This window comes from Tenrec ecaudatus, chromosome 9 (genome assembly GCF_050624435.1).
Source record: "Tenrec ecaudatus isolate mTenEca1 chromosome 9, mTenEca1.hap1, whole genome shotgun sequence".
NCBI classification, from domain to species: domain Eukaryota; kingdom Metazoa; phylum Chordata; class Mammalia; order Afrosoricida; family Tenrecidae; genus Tenrec; species Tenrec ecaudatus.
The window spans coordinates 100,800,858-100,828,844 of NC_134538.1; the positions used below are offsets into that span (position 1 = coordinate 100,800,858).

Below are 27,987 nucleotides of genomic sequence, written 5' to 3' on the forward strand. Positions count from 1 at the left end.
ATTTTATGCAGATTTTTACAATTCTTAAGATAACTTTTAGAACAGACATGTTGATGTCAATTTAGATTCTATCGTTTAAAAATAAAAACACTTTTATTATTCTTTTATTTAATATACTTAGGTACAGTAGCCCAAATTTCAGTAACCTCATAATAAAAAAGAGGATTATTTGAATCTATTTTCATGGCTGACACACATGGAAATGCAAAACAAATGTAATAGCATCTTATGAATTGCATGTCTGAGCTTCACAGGAAATGCTAGGTTGACAAAATTGAATTTTAAAATGTCACCCTACATACCATAATTACAAAAAAGCAGATTTACAAAAAACTTCATTTCATTATAATGTATTTCAAAAAATTATAAATATTTCACATTTAACCCTACTCTATATATAAACTATATTTTCATGTCCTGGTTCAGCTAAGAAGAAATAGAAATGTGTTTGACATTACCTAAATGTGACATTTCATATTTAGAACACAGTGAATTTGAAAGGAGCAAGCCTACAGAAGTCATGTTACTGACTTAAAGTGAAATCAGTAAGATGTACTTAGAAAACTGGAGTGCTCCCTTCAAAAGCAACCTGTAAAAATTATAAATATTCCCCACTCTTTCAAAAGAAGATTGTCATCAAGGTAAAATCTTTAGGGTAGATAGGCAATGCATGCACTGTTTTCTTGAAAAGGGAGCTTTTGTATCAGAACTCAGGGTTAAAAAAACAAAACCACTTTTGTTAACCTTTAGGTGGCACCTCAAATAAACATCTTATTTTTCATCAGTGGAAAACGGGAAAGTTCTTAAAATTCCTGTTTAACATTATTTTTCTTCTAAAATCTAAAAAAACCTTTAAAGTTTTAGGTTTACTTTCTATTTTACTTATGAACACAATTTCAACTATAAAATCCAGTTCATCTGTGTATCAGAGAAGGAAGCATGCTAGAAATCACTTGTACCACAAGTCTCCTAGTCAGTGTACTTTGGAATAAAGCGGGCTATTCAAAATAGGCGGGAGTTTGACAGGATAACGGACTGTGCTGAATAACTGGTTACATATAATCTTGCATAGCTTTTTTTTCCAATAAATGTACCCAGATAATAAAGATAAGAGATAATTAATACAAAGTGAAACTGTGAAAGTCAGGACACTGGAGGGAAAATGTTGAAATAGCACATGCTATACAGCGCGTTCTCATGAAGCGGTATATCCTCTTTGGAAGAGAAAAAGTCACAAGCTACATTCTCCATTTTGGCTTTTGCCCTAAATTAAAACAAACGCACTGCCATGAAGCAGATTCTGACTCATATCAATCCTACAGGGGAGAGTGGAGCGACCCCTAGGGGTTTTTCTAGAGACTTTAACCCTTTCAGGGAGTTGAAAGTCTCATCTTTCTCCCATGGAGCAGCTGGTGGCTTCGAACTGCTGCCCCCAAAGTGTGCCCTGCTAGGGCCCCAGGGCTTTCTTGGAAGACAATAGTGGTCTGTGGGAAAAGCTCTATCACCTTAAGTACGCGTGTAGGCAGGAAGGAAGGCAGGAAACAAACATACAACTGTACACTGATAAAATGTATTCTCTAGTTTGGGACAGGGACTCTTCAATTCTAAATCCTTAATTTTACCTTAAAGGAAGCTAAGCATGGATGAATTTAATGTATGTATGGCCTGAGTCACTGAATTGGTTATTTTCTTCTATTTTAAAAGGACACAGACTTTATTGAAAGATCTCTAACTTTAGCTCTGAAGATACGGGCTCAAGGTCTGTTCATGCTTATTCTAAAAATTCTGCTGGTAGAACCTCATTTCAACAAATCATATAAAGTTCTTCCAAAATTAACTTTTCAAGCTACTGAGGAATATATGTCCTCCATTTAATATTCATTTCAGCAGCATCACATTGTCTCTGAGAAATACATGAAAACCACTCAAACATCAAATCGTTGATCTGATAGAATGATTTATTTCCCATTACAGGAGAGTCATGAGTGACTTGTTCTGAGGTATGTTTCGAGCTATGAAGGATTTCTACTAGCTCCACACTCGAAGGTTTCTCTGTAGGTGATAACATTTTATGGCTGGACAGTCTCTGCAGGTACGAGATTCCCTGTTGTATCCAACTGCATACATTTACATGTACAAGCCGACACAGGGCACTCTGCGTGGTCCCTGAAAAAATAAGTAACAGTAAGAAGGACACATTAAAAATATACACACAACAAATGCACAATTTGGGAACACACATGAATTAATTTAGTCCAGAGACAAAAAGCATAGCCATTAATAACTACCAAACTAAAACCAGCTTTGCTTTCTAAATATTAGAAACATTAACAATATATTTCATGTACAACTACGGTGACAAGGTGATTGGGATGTGTTCAGTTAAAGTAAAGGCTGACCTGAAAGACTGGGGATGAAATTTATTGAGGTAAGGAACACTGGGTCACTGGGATGATTCACAATAAAGTTTACTGTATATACTTGTGTATAAGCCCAGTTTTTCAGCACATTTTCAATGCAGTTTTTGTGGTAAAATTAGGTGCGCTGGCTGACACTCGGGTTGGCTGAGACTTGAGTATATGTGGTAAATATGATCTTGAGACTCTTCATTGCATGCACGCTGCCTAACTAGCACAAAACTGATGAAGGAGTAGTATATGTGCCCTATCATTTCTTTCTATTTCAATTTAATGACAGATTTTAAACTTTCGATCAGCTGTAAAAAAGATACATCTATTCCCAAAATAAAGCTAAGTCACACAAACATTTAACTCATCCAAAATAGTTAAACCATTTTTTAGATAACTATCAATTATTGAGTATACATTTACACATAATATCTATTGAAGGAAATATTGACACTGCTTTTGTTAATACCAGTGACAGTAAAAAAGAAATCCATCCTTTGGTTACATGTGATTACATAATCTTTAAAAGGCCACCGACCTCTGCCCGAAGACGCCAAGCCCACAGGAGAAGGCGGGGTGGGTTACCTGAACCAGCTCCGCATGTGGCCCGCATGCCCGCCATGCCTGCAGTTGTGACACCACGTAAACCAGTTGTTAAACTGAGCGAGCTTTTTGTCCTTGCTCAAGTCCACTTTTTCATCTGATTTGGATCCACCTATGGGGAACAAATTTATTCAATGTTTACTGAAAGGCATTTCTAAAGCCATGTCTCAAATATTAATTATTCACCATCTAGAAATAGCAAACCTGATTCTAGTATCGAGTTTGGACTGAATTTTAAATAACCAATAAAAATAAAAACTATCAAAGTCCACTAAGAAATAGTATGAATTACAAAATTTAGGGAAACAGAATCATTTTCTTCTTGTAAAGAAATTTTCCTAAATAAAACCCTCCCCTAGAGAAGATACCAGACCCATTTATAGGTGAATCAATTCAACACAGACAAGTAATTGTCATCTACACAAGCTCTTTACAATACTGGGTTTTCTAATATCTTTCACGGAGGTGGTATAACTTAGCTAACAAACCCAACAAAAAATATTAGGAGAAAAGAAAATTATAAGTCAATCACCTTCCTGATCTCAGGTAAAAAATAATCCTAATTGAAACATTAAGCAGAATCTTAGAATGTCATAAAAAGAACAGTTCTATTTGATACACTACAGAAATGACTGTACAGCTGAAAGACATGTAAAAATGTTCATAGAAGCACTGTCATTTTAGCACTGTCTGAAAACCAAAATGTCTATCATTAATAGTTAGAGCTGTACTAGTCATTAATAGAAGATTAACTACAATAATAAACCTATATCTACATTCATCATAATTAAGAAAATAAGGCAATGCTGGCGAAAAAGGCAAGTCTAAGACTATATTATATGAGTTGTTGAAACAGAATTAAGAACAGAGGCAACACTAAACATACAGTGATGATGCCATACAGGGAAGCAAGAAATAAATAGTTATTAGTGTAATTCTGAGTGCTCAAAAAGTTCATTTTATTAATTCTGACTACATCACGTATGTTATTAAACAATCGTGTATTTATTAAAATTTATTCACTGATGTTGTTATTTACCATGGAGCCCGCTGCAACTTCAAGCAACCCAATGCACAAGACAGTGACACATTGCGTGACCCTGAGCATCCTAATAGCTGTTGCTATGCTTGACACCTTGGGGACAATCACTGGGGCAACCCATCTCTTTGAGGGCTTGCTTTCCCCTTTTGTGCTGACCTACTCCACCGTGCACGATGTGCTTCTCTCCTGGCAACAGAGCCAAAGGATGTGAAACAAGGTTCCGGCCTCCTTGCTTCTAAGGACCATCTGATCCGACTCTACTTCTTCCAAGACAGATTTGTTTGTTCTTCCAGCAGTCTACAATACAGTCAATATTTTTCACTAACGCCATAATTCATATGCATCAATTCTTCTGCAATCTTCTTTATTTATTGTTCAATTTTCACATACATGAGGTGATCCAAAACTTGAGGCAAATGAAATTACCATGACATGGGTCTGGCACACCTTAGTCCTCAAACTGAGACCTCTGTTCTCTCACTTTTCAGAGATCTTGTGCAGTTTTGTCCAGTGCAGATCATTTGCTTCCTGACTGCTCCTTCCCTGAGTAAAATGAAATCCCTAACTACTTTAATCTTTTCTCCATTTATCATGATTTTGTCTTATTAGTCCAGTTGTGAAGATTTTTGTTTTCTTTACATTAAGTTGCAGTGGGTATAGCCTTTGAATTTCATCAGTAAATGCTTTGAATCCTCTTCACCTTCAGCAGGAAGGGTGTATCATCTGCCTATCATTGCTTTCACTAACCTGTGTTCAAAATTTCACCTTGGACATTTTTTTGGTAAGAGACAGACTTCCAAATATGTAAAAATGATTCGACCTGTTTTTGCGAATAATATGAAAGTGAAAAGGTGAGTAGAAGGTTTAAGATTTAAGATGGTTTTGGAAATAGTGGTGATTAGTTGCATAAAATTATAACTGGAATGTCATTAAATTATACACATGAAAATGATTAAAATGGCAAATTTTGTTATGGTACCATACTAAAAATTTTTAAAGCAACAAACACACACACACACAAATATAAATTTAAGATATAAAACATACCTTCTTCGAAAAGGATCCACCAAAAATAATGAATAAAAGCCCAACCAAACTCACTACCATAAGTTGATTCTGACTCATAAGAGGGTAAAAATAAAATACATTAAATTTCTTCAGGATTTTATCTAGACACTATTTTGTCTCTGTGGAAAACCCTTGTTAGAAGAGGTTAATCCTTAGGTTTCTCTGATGACCTAAACCCTGTTGCCATTGAGGAGATTCTGATCGACTGGGCCCTACAGGGAAGAGTTAAATGGTCCATAGCGACTAGAACTTTACAGGAGCAGATAGTCTCATTGTTCTCCTACAGAGAAGCTGATGGGTTTGAACCACGTACCTTGCAATATCACTCTAATACTGAAATAACTCTGCCACTGGGGTTCCTTTTGTCAGATGAAACTGAACATGTTAGTCTCCTTATTACCAGATGAAAAGGCTTTCTTTAAAAGCTCAAAAGACTTTGAAAATAAAAATATTTAGAGTGACTTATGAAGACTATAGGATCCTTTAGAAAAACTATAGCTTCATTTATGCCCTTATTAATAATAATAAGGTACCTTGGTGGGGCAATGGTTATGCACATGTTATCCAAAAGGCTGGGGGTTGGATTCCACCAGCCAGGCTTGGGAGAAAGATGCAGCACTCTGTTTCTGTAAAGCGCTATCACCTTGGGGTCCCTATGGACCCTCTGTCCTATAGGACAGTGATGTCTGAAACATTCAACTCAACAGCAATGAGTCAACGATAATAGAATAGCAAGATGGAAAGCAGTAGATAATCTAACTATGAAAAACATTTCACCACTCATTAGCTCCCCTAGCTGGAATTTTTGCTCACAGCTGCCATTTTTAGCACTTTGAACAATGAATGTTAAATAAATATTTGTTGAATAAACAATGCTTATAATTTACAATGTTAATCATAACTGTTTCTATAGAGTTCTGATGTTCCAAGTTGGAATCGAGTAAATTTCTGTTAAACAGGCTAATCTGGTCACCTGGATCTGAAAGATGATGGGTGGATACAGCCCCAGACCACAGGCAAGGCACAGGAGTGGCACTGCACACCTGAACTTTTAAAATGCCACAGGACAGCATGTGCTTTCTATTAGGATCTGCTTCATTTTGGAAAGCTAAGAGCTCAGGTATCTGCTCTATTCTTTCCCCAACTCCTTTCTTAAAAATGATCATTGACTTTCATCATATAGAATGTCCTTAATGTCATCACACAATTTGTCTGGTCTTTAGTCATTTGTGTTCAGTGAGTCAAATCTACTTTTAAGATGGTCTAAATTCAGGGAGTCTTACTTTGGCTCTCATGGACTTGTTTTAATTTTCGACAACTTCAATTTGAACTTGCTTATGTGCAATAATTTTGTCTTCCACAGTTAGCTTCAGCCTTCTTTTGGTAATGACATTGAGCTTTTCCAATATCAATTTCTACAAAAGTCGATTGCTGCCTGTGTATTCTATAGAGGGAGCTCCACGGGTAGAGTCATCATTTATGTTGTTGATCACATGTCAAAAATAACCCTAGCACTAACATTAAAACACACATGCACACACACACACACACACACACACACACGTGTATATACACTATGACCTGAAAAATACCAGAAGAGGCAATTAAATCTAAAAGTCAAAGGATTTGGCATCCAGAGTAATATTTTCCTTTGAAAGAACACAAACTAAAGCTAGTATGTATTACTTTACATCGTATTATACAGGAACAAGTTGAGCTCAGTAAAAGGCATCTTAGAATTAAGTCATACCAGGACAACTGGACACAGGGGTTCCCATATTAATGAGACAAAGTGCACAGCGAGGAAGGGGTTTCCGACAGCCCGGACAACTTGTGACCTTAGATTTTGTTGGTGAGCCACTGACTCCATACTGACTAAAACCTCGACCCTGATGCGGCACGGTTGAACAACTGTAGGAGATAGACTTGCCACAGAAATTGCAGCTAACAAACACCTACCAAAAAAAAAAAAGCAGTTAAATGGGGCAGAGTAAGACATGAAAAAGATAATAATCTATAAATGATCAAGGGTTCGTGAGGGAGGGAGGTAGAGGAGAGAGGGGAAATGAGGAGCTGATACCAAGGGCTCAAGTAGAAAGAAAATGTTTTGAGAATGATGATGGCAACAAACGCACAAATGTGCTCGACACAATGAATGTTTATGTATAGATTGTCATAAGAGTTGTACAAGCCCCCAATAAAATTATTTTTTAAAGGCAAAAATAAACAGCACCAAAAAAATGTTTAAATAAACTTTAGATTTTAAATAATTTATTATATAGCATAAAAGATTTATAACAGCTTTCATTTAATCTCTCCTGTTAGTAGTGATAGTATTTAAGTAGTGCCTTTCAGTTACAGTCATTTAGTTATATTAATCCTAACATTGCTAACAGAATCAGGAAAAGATGGGAACCTTTGGATTCCAAAACTATACAGATAACACAAATTTGAGAGTTTACACTGACATAGTATAAAATACCACTTCTGTGAGATAGGAATTGGACTGTAAATTGCATGCATGAAGTTCAAACCTACTAGCCGCTCTGCAGGAGAGATGAGGCTTCCTGCTCTCCTAAGTATTTATTTATAGCCTCAGAAACACACAGGGGCCATTCTACTCTGCCTGTAGGGTCATTCTAAGTCAAAACGGACTCCATGGCCGTGGGTGGGTGAGGGTGGTGGCATCCAAAACTCAGTGACAGAATTTTCTTAGCCAAAAAATGTTTGGTAAAGAAACCATTCTTTTCTTAAGATAAAAGAGGATCAGGAATTCTGTAATTAAAATTTTAAAATAATGGCAGTCAAAAGCTGTTTGTTTTGTTTTTAGAGGGGGCTTCCTATCAGTCAGTTTACAAGATAGCCATTTATCAAGTCGATTAGAATAATATATCCTGTAAGGCTATTTTATTAATATTAGTTTTCCTAAAACAAGAGAATAGCACCATCCAGTGCTCATACTGAGCATATACCCAAGATGTACTGTCTTCCCTAAGATGCACAGCTCTCATGCCATGTGCCTGGTGCGTGTGTGTGTGTGTTTTAAACTAACGCAGTCACTAGTGCAAACTGAACCTGGTGTGTGTGTGTGTGTGTATGTGTTTTTACATTTTATTAAGGGCTCATACAACTCTTATAACAGTCCATACATATACATACATCAATTGTATAAAGCACATCCGTACATTCTTTGCCCTAATCATTTTCTTTTTTTTTTTCTCCTCTTTTCTTTTTTTACATTTTATTAGGGGCTCATACAACTCTTATCACAATCTACAATATACATACATCAATTGTATAAAGCACATCCATACATTCCCTGCCCCAATCATTCTCAAAGCATATGCTCTCCATCATGTGTGTGTTTTAAACTAACGCCAAGTCACCAGTGCAAACTGAACCACTGCTCCATAAGGAAAAGATGAGGCTTTCTGCTCCCATAAACATTTACAATCTTGAAAACTCAAAGGGGTAGTTCTACTCTGTCCTACTAGTGGGTTAAAGTTAATGTCAAAATTAAATTTAATTTAAAATTGCATGTGTAGAGGAAACCAATCACAATGATCAATGTATAACCCCCACCCCGATGCCCCTGGGGGACAGACAGCAGAAACATGGTTGAAGGGAGACAGTAGACAGTGTAAGATATGAAAATAAAATAATTTATAAATTATCAAGGGCTCACAAGGGGAGATGGAAGGTGTGGGAGGGAGGGGAAAAATGAGCTGATACCAAGGGCTCAAGGGCTCAAGTACAAGAGCCCCAATAAAATGATTTATTAAAGCAATAAATAAATTTTAAATCCACATGTAATTAGATATAGATACTTGCATAGAATGTTAAACAACAAAAAGCCTTTTTATAATTAAAGACATAGAATAACTTTATATGTGGGTACAAATGAGTACTTTAGAAAGGAATATATTGGATATTGGACACCCTCATGCCCAAGTGGGAACTTAATATAAACAACAGAAGCCTCATAAAATCTCATTGCCATCAATTCTAACTCACAGTGACTGTTTAGGACAGAGAACTGCCCCAAATGGTTTCAAGGCTTTAATCTTTGTGGAAGCAGGTATGCTTAAACCTTCCAGAGAGCAGAAGAGCACTTAACTTACTAAGCAGAATACACCATGGTGTCACCAAAAGAATGAGTTATAGCCACTTGTTAAACTCAACTCTAAACATGTTCCCAGCTGTCTGAGGACATACCAGGTTTGCTAGCTTTTACAGAGTTTGCGCAGTCCCACCAGCAGTGCAAGAGGGTTCCGAGCTCTTTGTACCTTCTCCAGCACGTATGGCTTTCTTTTGCAACTTTGCTGGCAATGTCAGGCAAGGTGGTATTGCCCTGTCTGATTTTTATCTCTAGGATGGCTAGCGATGGTGAACCATTCCTCGTATCTTTGTTGGCCACTGTGTGTCTTTTCTTTGGTGAACTGCTGCTCCTATCCTCTGCCTGTTTGAAAAATTTCTTCTGCTTCTTTGGCTGGAATACTAGTGATATATTACAATTAAGATTTTCTGCAAATGAATCTGCTTACCTGTGCTAGAGGCTTGGAACTGGGATCCAACTTACTCCTATGAATATCGAATTCTGCCCTCTTGTGCCAAAACCTCCAAGCATCTAATAAATTTCTATAATTCTCAATCCAGTATTGAACTCTTTCATCTTTAAGAACATCTAAAGGAGAACCCTAAAAAGAAAACATGAATTATTTCAACTGTCTTTGCTTAACATCAATGCACATGGAAGAAATAAGTCCTCTTTTTGCCAAAAGTGGGCTCTCAATGAATATATATATATTTGTTTGAATTACTACTATTAATTTAAAGTTGGTCTAACAATAATGTAATATCTCTCTATAGATAATACCTATAGATCTCCACCTCTATCTAAAAACTAGACTGAAATGCCTTAAAACATTAATCACCACTCCTTAGAAAAGGTGAAAGAAACCCAGATTTCTGTAACATACTGTCTACAACATCCAATATTTAATGAAAACAAGTAAATGTGGTTCAAAGTCAAGGGGAAAAAGGCAATCACCAGTATCTAAGTTAAGAGCTGGCAAACGCCGACTGTTCAAAGCATTTATTAGAAATATACTCAACGAATTACAAGAAAATGGGTTCAAAGACCTATATGAAAATATTTAAATTAGTAAATTCACAAGGAATTAGAAGTTGGGAAAAGTAAACTAAAATGTAAACAAAAAAAATTAAAAAGAAATTCTAGAATTACGAGGAAGCTGCAAAGAGTTTATGGGAAAAGTGAATGAAAAGATAATGGAATTTCTCCCACAAACTTCTTAAAGTACCCTTGTAGCAAGCAACGGCGAAGAACATGAAAAATTCCTTTGAAAGCATAACAGCAGATAGGAAGTAGCAGAAGAGTCAATGAATAAATTAATAGAAAATATCTAATTTGTAGATTAAAAAAATAAAAGATCGAAGGAAAGAGCAGAGCCTCTGGGACTTGTGGCACAATATCAGAGGTTATAATCTTTGTGTAATAAAAGTACAAGACAGAATGAGATTAGGTAGGGTAAGGCGAGTGTAAAATTTGCTTTCCCGACACATAGCATGCCATTATATCGCATGAGAAGGAGATAGGCAAGAAAGAGGGAGATGATCAGAACAAGTAAATGTGTTTGGGGGGAGTGCTGGGGGGGGAGTGCTGGGGGGGAGTGCTGGGGGGGAGTGTTGGGGGGGGAGTGCTGGGGGAGGAGTGTTGTTGGGGGAGTGCTGGGGGGGGGGAGTGGGGAGACAAGGAGGTAATTTCAGCTGGAATCTCAGAGAAACACCCTGAATTTTCACCCTATTTTTAACATAGGTAATGTAGATGGTTATTTTTGAATCTTTGTCAGGAATCTATCTTTGACCACAGTACAAACGGAGAGAAGTAGATTACCTGGTTACCCCAAATCATGCCTATTGAATATGAAAAGGGGACTTAGGAGAGCTGTGGCCCAATTTGTCTTCTGTATGTGTAATGAAACTATATGTAAGTTGGATCAGAGAAAAGGGGACCTCTTGTGCCAACACTGAAGAGAGTTGTGTTCCATGGGCACTTCATATCTATTCAGACACAGCTAAGGCTGATCCCTCCTAGAGTGAAAGGAGTCACTGTAGAATGTACTGCTGGCAACTGAGGGGCAGTCAAATGAAACTCAAGAACTTTGTAGACCAAGAAATCAGGCTACAGCTAAATGCCTTCTGAATAGCCTTAGCAAGCAAAAGTAAATACATGCTATTTTTTCAAAGTTGTTGCCACACAGCACTAACCTGTAACATGCAGTAACTTGCTGTTTGGACATCTCCAGTTCTATCTACATAACTCTCCATTAAGTCCACTCCGTCTTTAGTAAGGCCTGTCAGCAGAATTCCTTCCAAATTTCCAGCCTCTTTCATTTCATTGGTTAATTTTTCGATGTATCTATTTAACTGGAAGATTCAAAGTGATTTCCTGAAGCCATCAGCTTAATTACATATATGTACTTTAAAGTCACTAAATTTAGAAAAATTTTATTCCTAATGAAAAACATTAAACCAAATGCACTTACTGGAAATAAAATCTAGATGTGCCCTATCTAAAAAGTCTAGATCTATTACCAATTAAAATGCAGCATCTATGATCATTAAAAATATTTTTAAAAGGTAAGGCATTTATCATATTTTGATAGCTATTGTATAAAAAATTTATAAATTTAAGGAAAATTATTCACTTCATTCTACAAGGTTCTTTGCTATCTATTATACCAGAATGAAAAGGAGCAAAAACATCTGAGATGGAGGGGAACTTTGAAATCATCAAGAATGACTAGCTCCCTGATTTGATCCTCCCCCAAACTCTGCTCAAGATTTCTTTATATTCTCCTAGCATCTCATCATTAACAGAGTACTCAGCATATTTACTACTAGTTGGTTATGTGCATTTTTTCCAAAGGGTCACTATGAATCAGAATCAACTTGATGGCAGTGAATTCGGTTTTTTGGGTCAATATATTAAATGCTTTTGCATCTCTTGCAATTAGCCTTCCGTGTAACTGGTAAGCACAGCCATTCAGTAACTGTGAAAATGGAGGATTTATTTTATAGCCTTACTAAAAGGATATTTTAATATCTCTATATGCTGACCAATCTCACCCCCAAAAGCAGGTAAGAAATATAATAAGCACTCTACAAGATTTAGTTATTATAGGCATGTTCACAGTACCCGATTAAATAAAGGAATGATTACTTTATTTCCCTGCGTGGTGCAAACTACCAACTAAAATGGTATAAACTCATTGCATCCAGGGGTACAACAGAAGAAAGGCCTTATGTTCCACTTGCAAAAACCCAATGGAGTGCAACTCTACTGTGAAATGTGCGGGGTCACCATGAGTTACAATCGACTCAATGGCAATGTGCGTTTTAAAATAACGTACATATAAATCTCACACATATATGCTTTCAAAGAACAGTGTCCTAATATAATTGGACCACCCCCAAAAAAAGCCCCCCAAAACTAAACCCTGCTGCTGTGGTGTCAATCTGACTCACAGCGACCCTGCAGGACAAAGCACAACTGTCCCCTAGTTTCTAAAACTGTAGATCTTGAGACAGACTGCCACGTTTTTTCCCATAGACCAGCTGGAAAGTTTGAAACGCCAACCTTTTGGCTTGCAGCTAAGTACTTTAATCACTTCATAACTGGGGCACTCAATTCAGTGGTTGTAATCATGTTAAACAAAGAATTAAATAATTTCTCACCTGAGCATCATTAAGAAATTTACAAGCAAATGCCACTCTGTCACGTACTGCAACTTTGTTTTCATACTAGAAAGAGAAAAAGCAAGAGGTCACTTACAGGTGCTGTAACATCCATAGCTTTACAAAGAGTAAGTATTTTTTATATATAACAAGTAAGTTTATTTTAGATGCATAACGTTATTGTGTACAATGCTTGGCACACAATATTAGTGGCCTAAGATATTTTCCTCAGTAGAGCTCTCAGGAATCTCAGTGCTGAGGTCCTTGACCAGGTAAATTTAGTGAAGAATTGCTATTAGGTACCAAATCAGTATGTGCAACCAAAATTTACAAGCAAATGCTGGCAATAGTTTTGGTGCTGGCAATATTCTTTGCCAGCACTAAAGTTCAAATATGTCAACTTTTCTTTGACATATTTTCTTTCTTTTTCATTGTCCAGTTTTTGCATACATAAGAGGCAAATGAAAACTTCGACTCAAAGTGAAATCTTTATTTTTTTAACTTTAAAAAGGTTCTTGCAGATTTTCCCAACATAATTCATCATTTGATATCTTGATGGTTCTTTCCAAGAGTACTGATTGTAGATCCAAGTAAAATTAAATCCTTCACACTTCAATTTTTGCTTTGTTTATTGTGATGTTGCTTATTGGTCAAGTTGTGAAGATTTTTATTTTATGTTGGGGTATAATGCATACTTAAATCTTTGATCTTCATCAGTAAATGCTTCCAACTTTTATCAAATCAGGCTGAGTCATCTACATATTGCAGGTTATTAATGAGTTCCTCCAATCCTGATGTTATGTTCTTCTTCACAGAGCACAGCCTCTCAGATTACTTGCTCAGCATACAAATTTTTACTTTTATTTTTTTAATTAAGAAATATTTTTTACAAATTAAATTAAGTATGGTGAGAGGATATAATTCTAATGCACAACTTTTCTGATTTTAAACGCTGCAGTATTTTCGTGTTCTGTTCACACAACTGCCTCTTGACATACATATATATATATACATATACACACACATACCTATGTATGTATGTATATATACACACAGGTGTATATATATATACATATACTATAAGTCTTTCAACTTACCAATACATGTGGGCTGCCAGGTTTAAGGTCAAGGAAGAAGACAGTGGAGTCCTCCCTCGAGCAAGGCTGACAGAGTCTGCCCACAAGCAGCAAGCAGAAGAGTGGGTCAGCAACAGTAAGTAGATAGGGAACTTAGTGAAGCAGGCCCAGATGGGATATTGAACTCAAGCAATGCAAGGCGATGCAACAATAGCTTGGCAAAGCAGGTCTTGAAGGAGCTTCAAGCTCTAGCAACATGATCCATGGGTTGGCTTGGCCCATAGGTAGTGTAGCTCACAGGTTGAGGCAGAGAACTAGCCAAAGCAGCTGCATGCTGGTCTGACCACCAGAGAGCAAGAGAGAGGTGGGTGGGTCTTGCAGAGCCACTTATCTCTTTGCCCTCCGGTCAAACTGCAACCTGCTTAATCCCACATGTTTCTATGGGCCAGGTTGCCACAATAAACCTATCACAGGTATTCTCGCTTTCAGTCTAGATTCATCTGACATTAGCAACTATATCCTTGGTCTTATGCCCTCTGCTGAATGCAGCCTGAATCTCTGGCAGCTCCCTGTCAATGTAATGCTGCAACCATTTTTGAATGATTTTCATCAAAAATATTTCTTACACATTTCAATGGCATTGTTCTATAATTTGAGCTGTCTACTGGGTCTCTTTGTAATCGGTACAAATAGGATCTGTTCCAGTCAGTGGGCCAGGTTTTTGTATTCCAAATTTCTTGGCATAGACAAGAGGGTGCTTCCATTGCTTCACTAGTTTGTTGAAATATTTCCATCGGCATCCCCATCAATTCTAGAAGCCATGTGTGGCAGTTACATAATCTCCTGTCAACTTGAGCGAAGGGGAGGAGGCTATCTTGTCAATTAGGTTGCAGCTTTAGAAGCATTACAGAGATAAATAGCTCACTGAAGGCCAGACTCACTCTCTCTGCCTTCCCATTCCTGTGGTTGAAACACTCAAGAGAGCTGGAGGAGACATGTGGAGACCTGTGCCAGAGTTGAGATGCCTCCACTGTCACTGGATCCACAAGACCTTCTACCCACTGGCCTGTGATATTCCTGCATTTGGCATCATTGCATGTGCTGCATGAATCTAAACAGGAATTTATCAACTAGTAACAGACATATGGGCTAATATCGGACTTATGGACTTGAGCTGGACTGGGCTGGCATGTTTTCTCAATATAAAATTGCTCTTTTTAAAAAAGCTCTTTCTTTTACATGAGGGTCTATGAATTTGTTTCCTAAGTCAACCCGGACTATTCAATGTATTCCAAATGATCCCTGTTGAATTCCAACAAACAGTCTCCATAATCTTCTGAACTGACTCTCTGCCTTGAATTTTTTCAGCACAATAGATCCCTTCAGAAGCCACTCTTGATCAGACCTTGCTTTCTGTATCATATTGGTAAATCATAGATTTGTCTCTGGTTACAATTCCTTCCACAACATAATTTTCATTGGCTTTCATTTACCTTAAAAGACTGATGGAAAGATCAGGTCTTTGAGCAAGCTGATCTTTACACATTGCTTTTGGCACCCTTCAAGCAGAAAGCTTGCCAAGGCCAAGATGTTCCCCTAAAATTGGAAATAAGGAATCATGTGAGATTCCAAATTCAGTAGAATTAACGTCAGTGGTACCACTATCAACTATGTAGACAGCTTCTTCATTTATTGAGGCTGACAGTTTTGTCTCTTGATTCATCTTTTAGGTCTTCCCAACCTTCCGTATAAAACTTGATCCATCTAAAAAGTGGTGTTTTATGTGGGACTGCGAGCCTCAAAACACTTCATTGACTTAGGAAGATGTGCACTTGAGTGCTGTTGAAAATTTGGTATTAACCATGGCTTCAAATTAATTTTTTTACCAAGGCACAATGAAGCATCCTTATTTTGAAGGCATGATGATAGCATCAGTATCGTACTAAGAGGATTTGTCTGCAGCTGTTCACTGAGCACAAAGACACGGTAACACACTTTATTTGGCATGAGCTCTGGCATATATGCGTGAACTGGAATCCTGGTCACATTATTGTTTTTACTCACTCTCATAGAATGCAGCCAAGATACTTTATGCAACAGAGATTTTTTAAATTTTATAAAATTAGAAAAAAATGCCTGTCCTAATTTTAAAAAGGGTCTTGTAAAACAAAGCCTAGCTTACCAAAACTCCATCATATGATCCTGTTTCGCTTGTCAGAAAAGCAAACATGACACACAGATACGGATTGTTCAGCTGTAATCGCAGAGTGCTGCACATTTCTCTCCACAGGGAATTCTTCTCATCCGTATAGCCTGATAATGCCATGGCTACCACATTGAGATTCAGATCTCCTGCATATTAGTGACAGTTAATCAGAATGATCAAATACTTAAATTCCCTTGTCCACATTTCTTAAACCATAAACAAGTAATGATCAAAGAGTGATTTTCACTCCCAGAAAAATTGCCCACTAGGCTAAGAGTTTTGATTCAGACTGGGAAATGTGGTAAGGTCCAACACAAATATTTCCATTCTCACAAAATTCATGCCCATACTTGTAAATCTTGTGCAGAATGAGTTCATCTGTTAATTTTCAAGGTCTCATTCCAATTAGGTCCCATACTCTAAGATACCTGCTTAATATATAAAGGAAGAAAAATGAAGCCAGCTTACCAGAATAATTGTCAATTTTATCAATAAATGCAATTATCCTAAAACAGTAAATTTAATTGCATCTTAGGATTCCAACTTACAAAATAATTGTTTCCCTATTCTTAAATGTGTAAGGCACATAACTTATGTGTCAATCACAAAGCGCAGAAAGCCACATTTCAACATTTTTATTCTAGTTTTAATTTTTAAACCCAAACTTATGAGAATTACCATTGAATAACATTTAAACACATTTGCAAGAGTATTTATTACCAATCATCTATTAAACATTTGTCTTCTTTGTAGTTTATATAGTTGTTGATTAACCACTAACCAGCTTTCTATGGCTCCCCAAGCTCCAAAGATTAAGTTTAACCTCAAAAGAGAAAATTAAATTTACTTTGAACCTTTACTCCTAAGCATTTTTATATTTACATAAAAGCTTTTATTTTTTGCTAAAATCTAGTACTTTTTAGAATTCAACTTTCATTCCTTAGTCCTAATCTTTTTTTTTTTCTCTTGGAAATAAAACTGCCTTCCTAACTTTGTTCTTGACAGCACTGTTTTTCATTTCTGTGCACATTTCCGCTCACTTATTTGACATGTTTCTTTTGCCTACTCTAAATTATATGTAAAGTCTTTGAAATAATTGTAACAAAATTACTTCCAACTAAAAATAAACTGATTCAAAAATGTATTTTCTTTTTGAATATGTAAAAGTGTCTTTTCAGTCATTAGCCAAGTTATTAAAATTATTGGAACACTACTTTGCCCCTATTACTAGCATGGATATTTAAATCTGTTTCTTCCAGATACAACTGACACAAAAATATTAATAAAAGATTCTGAAAACTCACATGATTTGCTGGGTATATTAAATATAGGTATCTAATCTACATTTAAGTACTTTTAAATGAAATATTTCTGACAAAAGCAAAAAAGAAATAAACAAAAAACCAGGGACATACAAAAACACAGCAAACAAAAAAATCCCTTAAATTTTTAAACAAAGAGGTTTTTCTGAATAGTGGCAAAATGTTAGAATAAAACCATTATTGCTTTTCATTGTTTCTCTTTATAAAAAAATAAATTGAATGCCTTTTCATTATAAATCGCTCTAACTGGGTATTCACATTAAAGGTGGCATAGTGGGTTATGCAGCAAGCTGTTAACCAGGTCAGCAGTTCTAAACTGCCAGCAGCTCTACAGGAGAAAGATGAGGCTGTCTGCTTTGGTAGAGATTTAAAGTCTCAGCAATCCATCGGGGCAGTTCTTCTCTGGCCTGTAGGGTCACTATTATTTGGAGTTGACTTGATGGTGGTGGATATAACTGAATATTTATAATAATTTTTAAATTCTTTATGTGTAATATCATTTTTATAGATCTATTTTAATAAATACAATTTTCTCTAATTACATTAAAGGCGTATTCATAGACAGAACCTTGTCTTGTTAATAGGAGTAAAACTTAATTTGTATTGGAAAAAGAATTTCAACCAGACTTAAGTAGAAGCATTTTTTCATATCAAAATATGCTTAAAAAATATGTTAGTCTGTCAATCCACTTATTAATGATTAGCAAATAACCATTCAAAAGAGAAAGTACAACTGTCTAAATCAGTGGCTAATGCTGCGGGTCTTTTAATATAGTTCCTCATATTGTAGTGACCCCCCAACCATAAAATTATTTTCATTGCTACTTCAAAACTGTAATTTTGCTATTGTTATGAATCGGGCGACCCCTGTGAAAGGGTCCTTCTATCCCCAAAGAGGTCACGACCCACAGGTTGAGAACCACTGGGCTAAATTATTCTCAATGTTTTACCAGAAAAAATATTTGTAAACTAACAGCTTTGATTTCCAAAGAAATACATCTTTGGATGTATCCGGAGTGAGCTAATTAATAATTTGAAATCAAACCAGCTAAGCACTGCTGAGAATGTTACCAAAATAACATTTAAGAGATATATAGTCTTTTTGCAAACCTAAACTGAAATATAAACAAAAGGGATGGGACAGTATTTACTTTTGATTTGTACTGTGGAATTTATCTTTTAAGAAAGATCCAGATAAAAACATTTGATTAAGAGTTGGAAAATATCATTAGTGTTTGAAAATATCAACACGCTTTCTTTAAATGATTCTATAAACTACCAATACCTTAGAATATAACCTAGTACCTTTTTCTGAAGACGCCCCTTCGTTCAAAATTTGAATTGCTCGTCGAATATCTAAGTTGAACAATGCCACGGCAGCAGCTCTCTCCCACTCCCCTTCCTGGACCAGGGAGTTCAAGAATGGTCCCACATCAACATCTGTTCCTTTCTTTATCCACCCGCACAGCTGTAAAACTAAGATCCTCTCTTCACTTAAATTCTGAATATCAGTTTGCTTATCTAATCCACTCCAGTTATGTCTGCTGCTTTCCACCATTCCTAAAAAGGAAAAACATTCTTATATTAATTGCTTTGTTATTTTGAAATATATTTAGAAATATATAAGCCAATGTACTGAGAAATATTAAACAATTTTGAACATTAAACACATGTCACTCTTTTTTTCATCTCCTTTAAATTTTGTCCTACTCTCTAATTTGTCCATATGAGGCAGTACCCCCCCAAAAATGTAATTATTTTTCAAAGCTATGTTATTTAATTTTTGTTTACAAAACAACCTATCATCTTCAAAGTACTCTCCATTACACTTAATACATTTAACAATGCTGCAATTCCATTCTTGGAAACATTTTTCAAATTCATCTGTTTGGATGACTAACAGCATCTCCCTCGTTTTTTTCTTCACTTCTTCTAAGTCATCAGATGGCTGTCCTTTTATGTCCCTCTTCATTCACAGTAACAAAAAGAGGTTCACACAAGTGAGGTCAGCTGAGCTAAGTGTGTGGGGCAAGAGAGGCATGCTGTTATTTCCCACAAGCTGGCACACTGAGATGACTGTATTAGCAGGTACATTGTCGTTGGTGGCAAAACCAGTCCCCCATCTTCCACAAATCAGGCCTTTTTGGGTAGCATATTGTTACTCAATCTTTTCAGAACCTCTAAATAGAAAGCTTGATTAACAGTCTGACCTGGTGTTATGAATCCAAATGCACCATTCCCCTCATATCTAAAAAAATATCAGCTTTTTTGGGGTAGTACCCTCTCGTATTTCTCCAGCCCCATTGTCACTACCCTTGGAAAGAAAATAATCTTTTTGCCTACTATGGGCTCCTACCTGATAGTCCTCCAAGTCATTCCAGAGAATGACAGTTTTAAAATGCAAATCTAAAGCTTAACACCCTTTAAAATCCTTTCTTGGTTCCCTCTTATTACAGAATGATGATGATAACCCATACCAAAGCCAGCTCACTGCCATCAAATCAATTCTGACTTCCAGTGACCTAACTGTAGGTTTCCGAAGATATAAATCTTTATAGGAACAGGTACCCTCCTTTATCCCATGGAGGAGCTGGTGGGTGTGAACCACTGACCCTGATGTTAGTAATCCGACACTTATCTGACAGTTTTACCAGTTTTATCCTTGAGAATAATGAATCTCCCTAAATCTCTAACATGATTTCTAATTTCTTCTTGACTTGGTCCAATCTTTAGCTCTCTAGTCCTCATTCATTCCTCACTTGCCCCATACTTTGAGCCAATTCATACTAGGTGTGCTGCCCTAGGAACATTATCTGTGCTGCTCCCTGTATGAACTTATCATCTCTATGTAGTCCCAGGGAACGCTCTAATTATTAAATACAAAATAATTGTCTGTTCTTTCTTATATTACAACTCCATGTTTACTTTTCCATGTTTTGAACTAGAAACTAAACTACCCAGGATTAAGAATATCTAGGCTGTTTTACCTCTATGAGGGAAGAGACATGTCTCCTTTGTTGGCAGACATGTCTCTAGTTCCTAGCATGATTCCTGGTACACCAGGAGCAGGTATTAACTCTCTACTGAATGAATGAATGAACAAACTCATGCATCCTGCAGTTATAAGAATAAAATACAGTTACATGGAGGAAACAGCAAGCCTCGTGTCTAATGCACAAGAAGCACTCATCATGTACTGTCACCAAAGTAAAAACATCTGTGTGCTCCTATTGATTTGTGCACTAGATTACCATGAGCAAGATGGTGCAATGTGTTTAAGTATTAGAGACAGATAAAAAATAAAATTCAGGAGTGCTATCTTTGACATTAGTTTCTCCATGTTTTGTCTTTGAGTAATGGAAACAAAAATTTCTAAACAAGAAGCTATGAACAGTCTAGGAAATTTACGTAAAAATATGTGTTTCAGAAATTTACGTAAAAATACATCTAGACTCAGGGGTGGGAGATTCAAGTTTATCTTATTGTACTAGTAATTACATAAAGCTATTTCAATTTCCCTTTTGCTTTTCCTCAGAGGCTGTTTGTTGGTTTTTCTCAAAAATATCCCCAAAAATAACAAAATCGACCTCATAATAATTAAGGATGCCATGTAGTCTGACCTGCTAAAAAATTCACAAGTTTCACACACTTGGTTCTTAGTTATTTGTAGCATATGTGCAGCAACCGCTCTACAATCATGAATCATTGTATTCAGGTTCATTTAAAGGCTATTGTAGTATATCTGTACTTGTATCTCACTTAATAAAGACATTAGCCCCAAGGTTTCTATTAAACCTATTGAACTTTCTGCTGATAACAAAGAGCACTTTTTGGTGGAGGGTTAGTTAATAGGAGGACAGCAAAATAAGGTTGATAAGTAGCTTACTGCAGCATCCAGACATGTGGACCAAAGTAATTTGAAAGACCTTAAAAAAATAAAAAGTATAAGAAGAATGCATACAGCCCTTTCATTTAAATATGTAACCAAGTCATGCTAAAAATATAGCATATTATTTTGTTTTGATGAAAGTGCTATTAAAGTCATTCCTACTGCTCTTCAACTAGATAATGAAAATGATTTTTCTAGTAGCTTAACCTAAGTCTAAATTTGACTGCTATCCAAAGCTAGAGGCCAAATGTTGGTCAGTGAGATATTTATGATCCACAGTTCAAGTTCAGTAAGCAAACAGAACAACTGCCTACACACTCGTTGAAACAATAATGTTGGAGTGATGTCACCTTTAGTTTATTTCTAAAATAGTTGATTACTTTACAGCCTACAGTAATTCACACTATCAAAGATTATTTCAGGCATAGCTTCTTCAGATAAGGCTCGTTTGTCTTCAAGTCATTACTTTTTGTCATTACATGACTAAATGAAAGTGCTCAAGTAACAAAAGGGTCTCCTTTGAATAGAGATTACTTAGTTTCTGAAAAACAAAATGCTACGACAATATGAAAACTACTATGATCAATCCAAACAAAACTCACTGCCATCAAATCAATGCTGACTCAAAGTAACACTACAGGACAGAGAAGTGTTCCTTGGGTTTCTGAGATTGTAAATACAGGAACATAAAGGCTTATCTTTTTTTCCTCAGAGTGGCGGGTGGCTTTGGACTGCAAACCGTGTGTTTAGCATGTCAACACGTAAGCACACCACCACCAAGGTCTTAACAAACTATATATATCACCTAACCCAATGTCTCTCAAAACAAATCTTCAAAAAATAACACAGAATAAATCAGGAAAGACAAAGAGCCAATATTCCTTCTCAAAGGGATTTTGAATATAATTATTCATCTAACCAAACAAGCAAGTCACTAAACATGGAATCAGAAAACAAAACAAAACCACCACACACAAAAAAGTATTTGTAACAAGTATAGAGTGCAGAAAATGACATTGGATTTTCTTACCCAATGAAGATTTTACAATGGATTTAATTCCAGCATAAACCATCGCTCCTTTGTTGCCTGGAGATTTCTGATCCATATCTTCTGTATACTGCTTCATAAGTATTTAAATGCATAGGAAATACTAGTGACTATGTATAATAAAAATATTTCAAAGCTAAATTTGTTTTTATTTGGAGCCAATTCATAATAGGCACCAGTGCAAGTAAGGTGGCTCTACAGTAAAGTAGCTTTTCTTCCTCCTACACAATCTGCAAAGCAGTATTTCAAGTCCAGGAGTTTTAAACAATCTTACTTTGAAATTTTAGTATTATGCACTTGCATGTAAAACATTTTGCATGATACTTAGAAATTTAAAAACAGGTCTACCCGATTCATGTGACAACATTCCCCATGTAAAGGATATAGTGGAGAGTGTACCAGAGTGACTTTAGCTGTGGATCTTCATTTCCAGCCAAAATGTGATTTCTCCAAACCTGTTCTGTATCAAGTCCATACCGTGATAAAGCCCGAAGCCGCATCTTTGTGGCTATATCTTTTTCTAAAGAGCTTTCATTTTCTTCTTCTGCACATTCATACAAATGGCGACCACAAGCCCACATTAAAGATGTAATTGGGCTCCAGGCAAGAGAAATCCTTTCAAAAACAGTAAAGTCAGACATGGTTCGGTTGGGAGTTACCACTATCATCCGATTTTGACTTGTTGGGTGCCAGGCAAAGGATGCAATGTAATTATCACAAGGCTGCACACTTCTTTCAATTATGGTGGGTTCGGTTTCATCCCCAATAGGAGTGGGGGTGTGCTGCATATCATACAATCTAATTATATTACTATCCCTTGTTAAAGTGGCCAGCAGACCAGTCCTTGTTGGACACCATGCTACTTTTGTTAATGGCTTTGGCTGCTCAGTCAAAGTCAAAACTGGCTTCTCAAATTTTCTAAGATCCCATATTGCAACTTGGCCTTCATAGAAGGACGCAACACGGTCGTGGAAGTATGGGTCTACTGTCACTCCCTGAACAGCTTTTGTATTCACAAACATCTTTTGGCTTGTATTCCGAAGATCGAATATGGCTAGGTTACGATGCATGCCAGCCAGCAGAAGTTTCTGGTCTCGTGGAAGCCAACAGAGAGAGAGACAAGCATCATTCTGCCCTAGTTCATAGAGCGGTTTCGTTACTAACAACGTGGTTTCCGTTTCACCTGCTGACAGCCTCACTTTCTCCATGGGAACTATATCTGGGCTATATTTACTACAGATATCCCATATTAGCACTGAAAAATCAGCTCTGTGCTTATCTAGACCAGCGGCAAGCCAGTTACTGTCCAGTGGATTCCAAGCAAGAGTATTGCATTGCCGGGCATGTTTGGGAACAAATTCCTTTCCGATTAAATCTTTGAACTTTGAGTTATGATCTTGACCAAGACTTGTAAGAACAACGCGACCATTTGCTTGTCCAACTGCCAGAAGACATTCAGGATCATAATTGAGATACCAGGCAACACATTTCATATAGGGAGTATCTGAATTTATCGACAGTAAGGTAGCGGCAGAGTCTTCTGATAAACGTAACGATCCAGCTTTGAGTTCTGAATTCACATTAGATTCCACGTGATACAGGCTCAGTTCGGAGTCACATACAACGAATCTGTCAACCTGATGGGGTGCCCACAGAATATCAGGTTTGGTGCCACTCATGTTTATTCATTTGTTCAAAGGGTCCAGTCAGGTCCATTCATTGAAAGTCTGTGTATGAACAAAAAGAGTTTTAAGACACTGACAAAATACAATTCTTAAACTATTTAAGAAGCCATGCAATTCTACACAGATAATCTGTTTCTCAGGCAGTTCTCTTCTCTCCATGGGTTTTGTATTAAAAAAAAGGGAAAAACAAACACCTCCACTTCATGCAGATGAACTGGTAGGGATCTGAGAACCCCATCTGGCTTCATTTCCCATGATCAATTATCTTAATTGCACAGCTACTTGTACCTTCATTTCAACATTAGGGTAAAAATAACTTCCATGTGGTAAGCAGATTAATAAGCAGTATCCCTTTGAAGGAGAAAAAAGTTTAAAGGGCTATGAATCACGTTCCTAAGCAATAGTTTAGGGTAGTACTGGCCAAAGAGCTGTCTACAGTAGTAGAAATGTTCTATATCTGTGATGTACATATGCTAGCCACTAGCCATATTAGGCTAGTGAGTACCCTATGTGGGTCGTGCACCTTTCAAATTTAAATATCACAAACGACCATGATAATTGACAGCGCAGATTTGAAGTACAATGCCACCAGTAAAACATAGGCTTCCCCGAGTCAATAATACAGAGCAGCCCGACACAACCGCATAAATAGTGGGGTGCATGGAACATAGTTGAGCTCTGTGACCCGCTCTGAGCTACACTGGCCAGCTGACCTTGGAAAGATCACTGAATGACTGGGAGGGCTCCTTTTTTTCCACACCTATTTTTCATCTATTCCGAGTAAGAGGAAGAATCTAACTCCTCAGACATTGACATACCACTTTGTTATATCCATATACCTACCACATGTCATGTTATTTTATCATTTTTCTTTAAATTAAATCATTTAAAAATTTTATTTAATCTCATCATAAAGCCTTTAAATGGCTAGGCATGCTAATTATTTATTTATAACATGAAAAGAAATAGATAACTATTAAAAATGGTTGGTTGTGTTTTACCTAAACATTCTAACTCATAGTCACACACTGAGCTTTGGGAAATTAAGTGATGTGATCAGTAGTATTCAATTTCATAAACTCTGTATAAATGTCAAAACTGGGTATCTGAAAAAAGAAACATTCTAGCAGATTAAGCAAAAACCAAATAATGATATCTAAAAGCAGTGTTTTAATAGCACAAGCCAACTACAACCATTTCATTGCCTATTTCAAACAGACTGGTTAGAGGTTACGTTTCGGTTCAAGGTGAACTGAAGGCCTTCCAATCTTCATAACTAAATGGCTGTCAGTTCTCAGAGGGCAAAGAAAACTATGTCCACCTTAACTCTTTAACCTCACTCAGTACCAGATATAGATCCTGGCACTGAGCTCTAACTAAGACATATCAAATAAATTCAACTAAAACACGGCTTTCCTTAAAGATCACGCAAAAGTTTCAGTCAGGAATTAGTAGTCTATAATTTTATAGACTCAGACAACTTAGGTGATTGGGAAAACCCTCTAGGAATTCTTATAGTGACTTTACTTCCTTCCTTAACAGTCCTGGAGCCCAGGGTGACTAATTTTAATTATTTTTTCATTAATATCTTCAATATCATCATTTCTTCCCTCCTTGTCCTTCCTAATTCCCAACACTACATCAACCCAATTATTTACATCTTCACTCCTCCAACCAAGGCTAACTGTTACTATCTGAGGATGGTCTTGTGATTCTGCAAACTGACGTCACAGAGACGGGACCAGTAATATAACTGACGGGGCCCAGAGCAAAATCAAAATGCTGGTTCTTTCTTCAAAGATCAATAATTTCAAGATAGTGACTGACCAAACCAAAACCAAAATCTCACTACACCTGGGTTAATTTTCACTGGTAGCAAAATCTTTACTGGAGCAGCTAACCTCATCTTTCTCCCTCAGAGTGGTTAGTGGGCTTGAACCCCTGACCTTATGGTTAGTAACCCAATGCTTCCCACAGCGCTACTTTGGTCTTTTGATGGTGACAGCAGAGCATAAAAAAGAAAAGTATTTGTTCATGATCCAAAACTCAATAGAGGTGGGTCCTCATTCATGAACACGGCTCTTTAGGATTCTGGTTTACAGGAAAGAAAATTAAACCTGTAGTGAGAAGACCTCGAGCTGCTCATTAGCTAAAAAACAAAACAAACATAACCAAACTTACTGCCATCAAGTCAAGACCTGCCTTTGTTGGCATGCAAAACTGTAAATCTTACCACAAATAGAAAGACTAATTTTTCTCCTATAAAGCAGCTAGTGGTTTCGAACTACTAACCTTAAGGTTGGCAGCCAAGCATGCAACACTATTCCACCAGGGTTCCAGACACTAACCAGCCCCTCAAGCAAATATTCGTTTCACTTTCACTACCAATGTTAAAGACATTGGTAAATTGTGGGTGGAGAAGGGACAAGTTTGCAAAACTTGGGGCTTGTATTTATTTCAACTTCAAGTTTAACAAACGGCCTTCCTGTCAATGCTTTCTGTGCAAGGAGTCATGTTAATTTGTGCTCAGTACAGACCTAGAACAGCACTGGTCAACAGAAACTTAGTGTCAGTCATATAAGTAAGCATTTTCTAGGAGCCACATTAAGGCTTCTCAGTAGCCCTGCAGATTAGGCCCTGAATCTGCTCACTGTAAGGTTGGGAGCTCAATTTCAAACCCACTAGCTGCCCTGGGGGAAGGACAGGAAAGGCCATGTAGACAGAACCCACTCAAGAGCAGTAGAGCTTGGTGGTAAGCCACCTTTAAAACGTAAACAGAAATCGATGAACTTAATTTTATAGGCTTAGTACAATATATAAAAGACATTATTACATCAACACGCAGTCAACGTAAAAATCATTGGGGATTTTAACCCAGTTTTGTGCGCAGTGAGTTTGGAATCCTGTGTGACATTTCAATGCATACATTCCCATCTCGGGTGCTCAGTGGCCCATGTGCTAGTGCTTTTACAGCGAAGATCTCAAAAACCGGGTATACAAAGTATCCAATCACACTTTCACACCCTTTTTTGGGTAGCTGTAGTCTTTTACTTTTCTTACTACGGCAAATTACAACCGGAGCAGTTTTAAGAAATTCCCACCATCCCCATCTTGCAGCAGATGAACTGACTTATACCAACATTTCCCTTAAAAGTCCTACAAAAGGCCCGCAAATGCAGGGGTGTTGCAAAGTAAGCCACTTAGCAATGCCCACAGCGTCCACGACCGGCGGCGCGCGCCTTGCGCTCCTCAAGAGCCTCACACGAGACCCTGAGGTGCAGAGGACGGGGCCAACCGTCCGCGAGGGCCGCCCTTGAAGAGGTCCAGAAGGCTGGGTGCTATTCCGGGTAAGCCAGGACCCGGAGGCGACTCCACGCGGCAGCCCACGGCCGGCGCCTCTTCCCCAAGGCGGGGAGCCGGGCCCAACGAGCCCGCACACACCCGCGGCGGCGGAGGGCGCCCCGCGCCGGGAGGCTGCCCGCGGCCCCGGGGCTCCAGCGCAGGCCCGCGGACCTCGGGCGCGGCGGCGCCGGAGAGCCGAACGCGGCGCTTCGCACGCCGGGCCTCGGCCCCGGGCCGTCCCCGCCCACGCCGCTCGAGTGGGGCTGCCGCACCCGCTCGACGACCCCGTGCTCCCGAGCCCTCGCGGGCGGGCGGGCGGCCGGCCGGCCTCCCCGGTGCGGCGAGGCGGCCCGGGCCGCACCGACTGACCTGAGGAGGCAGCGCGGCCACTGCACAGCCGCTTCCGGCCTGCTCGCCGCGCCGCCCGCCGGGGAGTCCCGACGCGGCCAAGATGGCGGCTGCGAAGAGCCGTCCAGGGACCTGGGCCACCCGGCCCGGGTCCGCGACCCCACTTCCGAGGTTCCGGGACGTGCCGACGGC

The 27,987-nt window shown here is 37.9% G+C and overlaps 1 protein-coding gene across 2 annotated transcripts; it reads right to left on the reverse strand.

The window, feature by feature from the left end:
- Positions 1–1,940: 1,940 nt before the first annotated feature.
- MIOS (meiosis regulator for oocyte development) lies at positions 1,941–27,984 on the reverse strand. Of its 2 annotated transcripts, none has more exons than XM_075558370.1 (11): positions 27,817–27,984; positions 22,806–24,147; positions 22,403–22,501; positions 18,789–19,043; positions 16,138–16,307; positions 12,880–12,945; positions 11,410–11,568; positions 9,666–9,818; positions 6,872–7,076; positions 2,947–3,123; positions 1,941–2,166 (listed from the first exon to the last, which is right to left on the reverse strand). In XM_075558370.1, the coding sequence occupies exons 2-10, from the start codon at positions 24,097–24,099 to the stop codon at positions 2,990–2,992; spliced, it is 2,535 nt and encodes an 844-aa protein (XP_075414485.1). In that variant the 5' UTR covers positions 24,100–24,147; positions 27,817–27,984; the 3' UTR covers positions 1,941–2,166; positions 2,947–2,989. The 2 variants fall into 2 exon arrangements, with proteins under 2 accessions (XP_075414485.1, XP_075414484.1); XM_075558369.1 differs by having other exon boundaries at positions 2,994–3,123; positions 27,817–27,983.
- Positions 27,985–27,987: the final 3 nt, after the last annotated feature.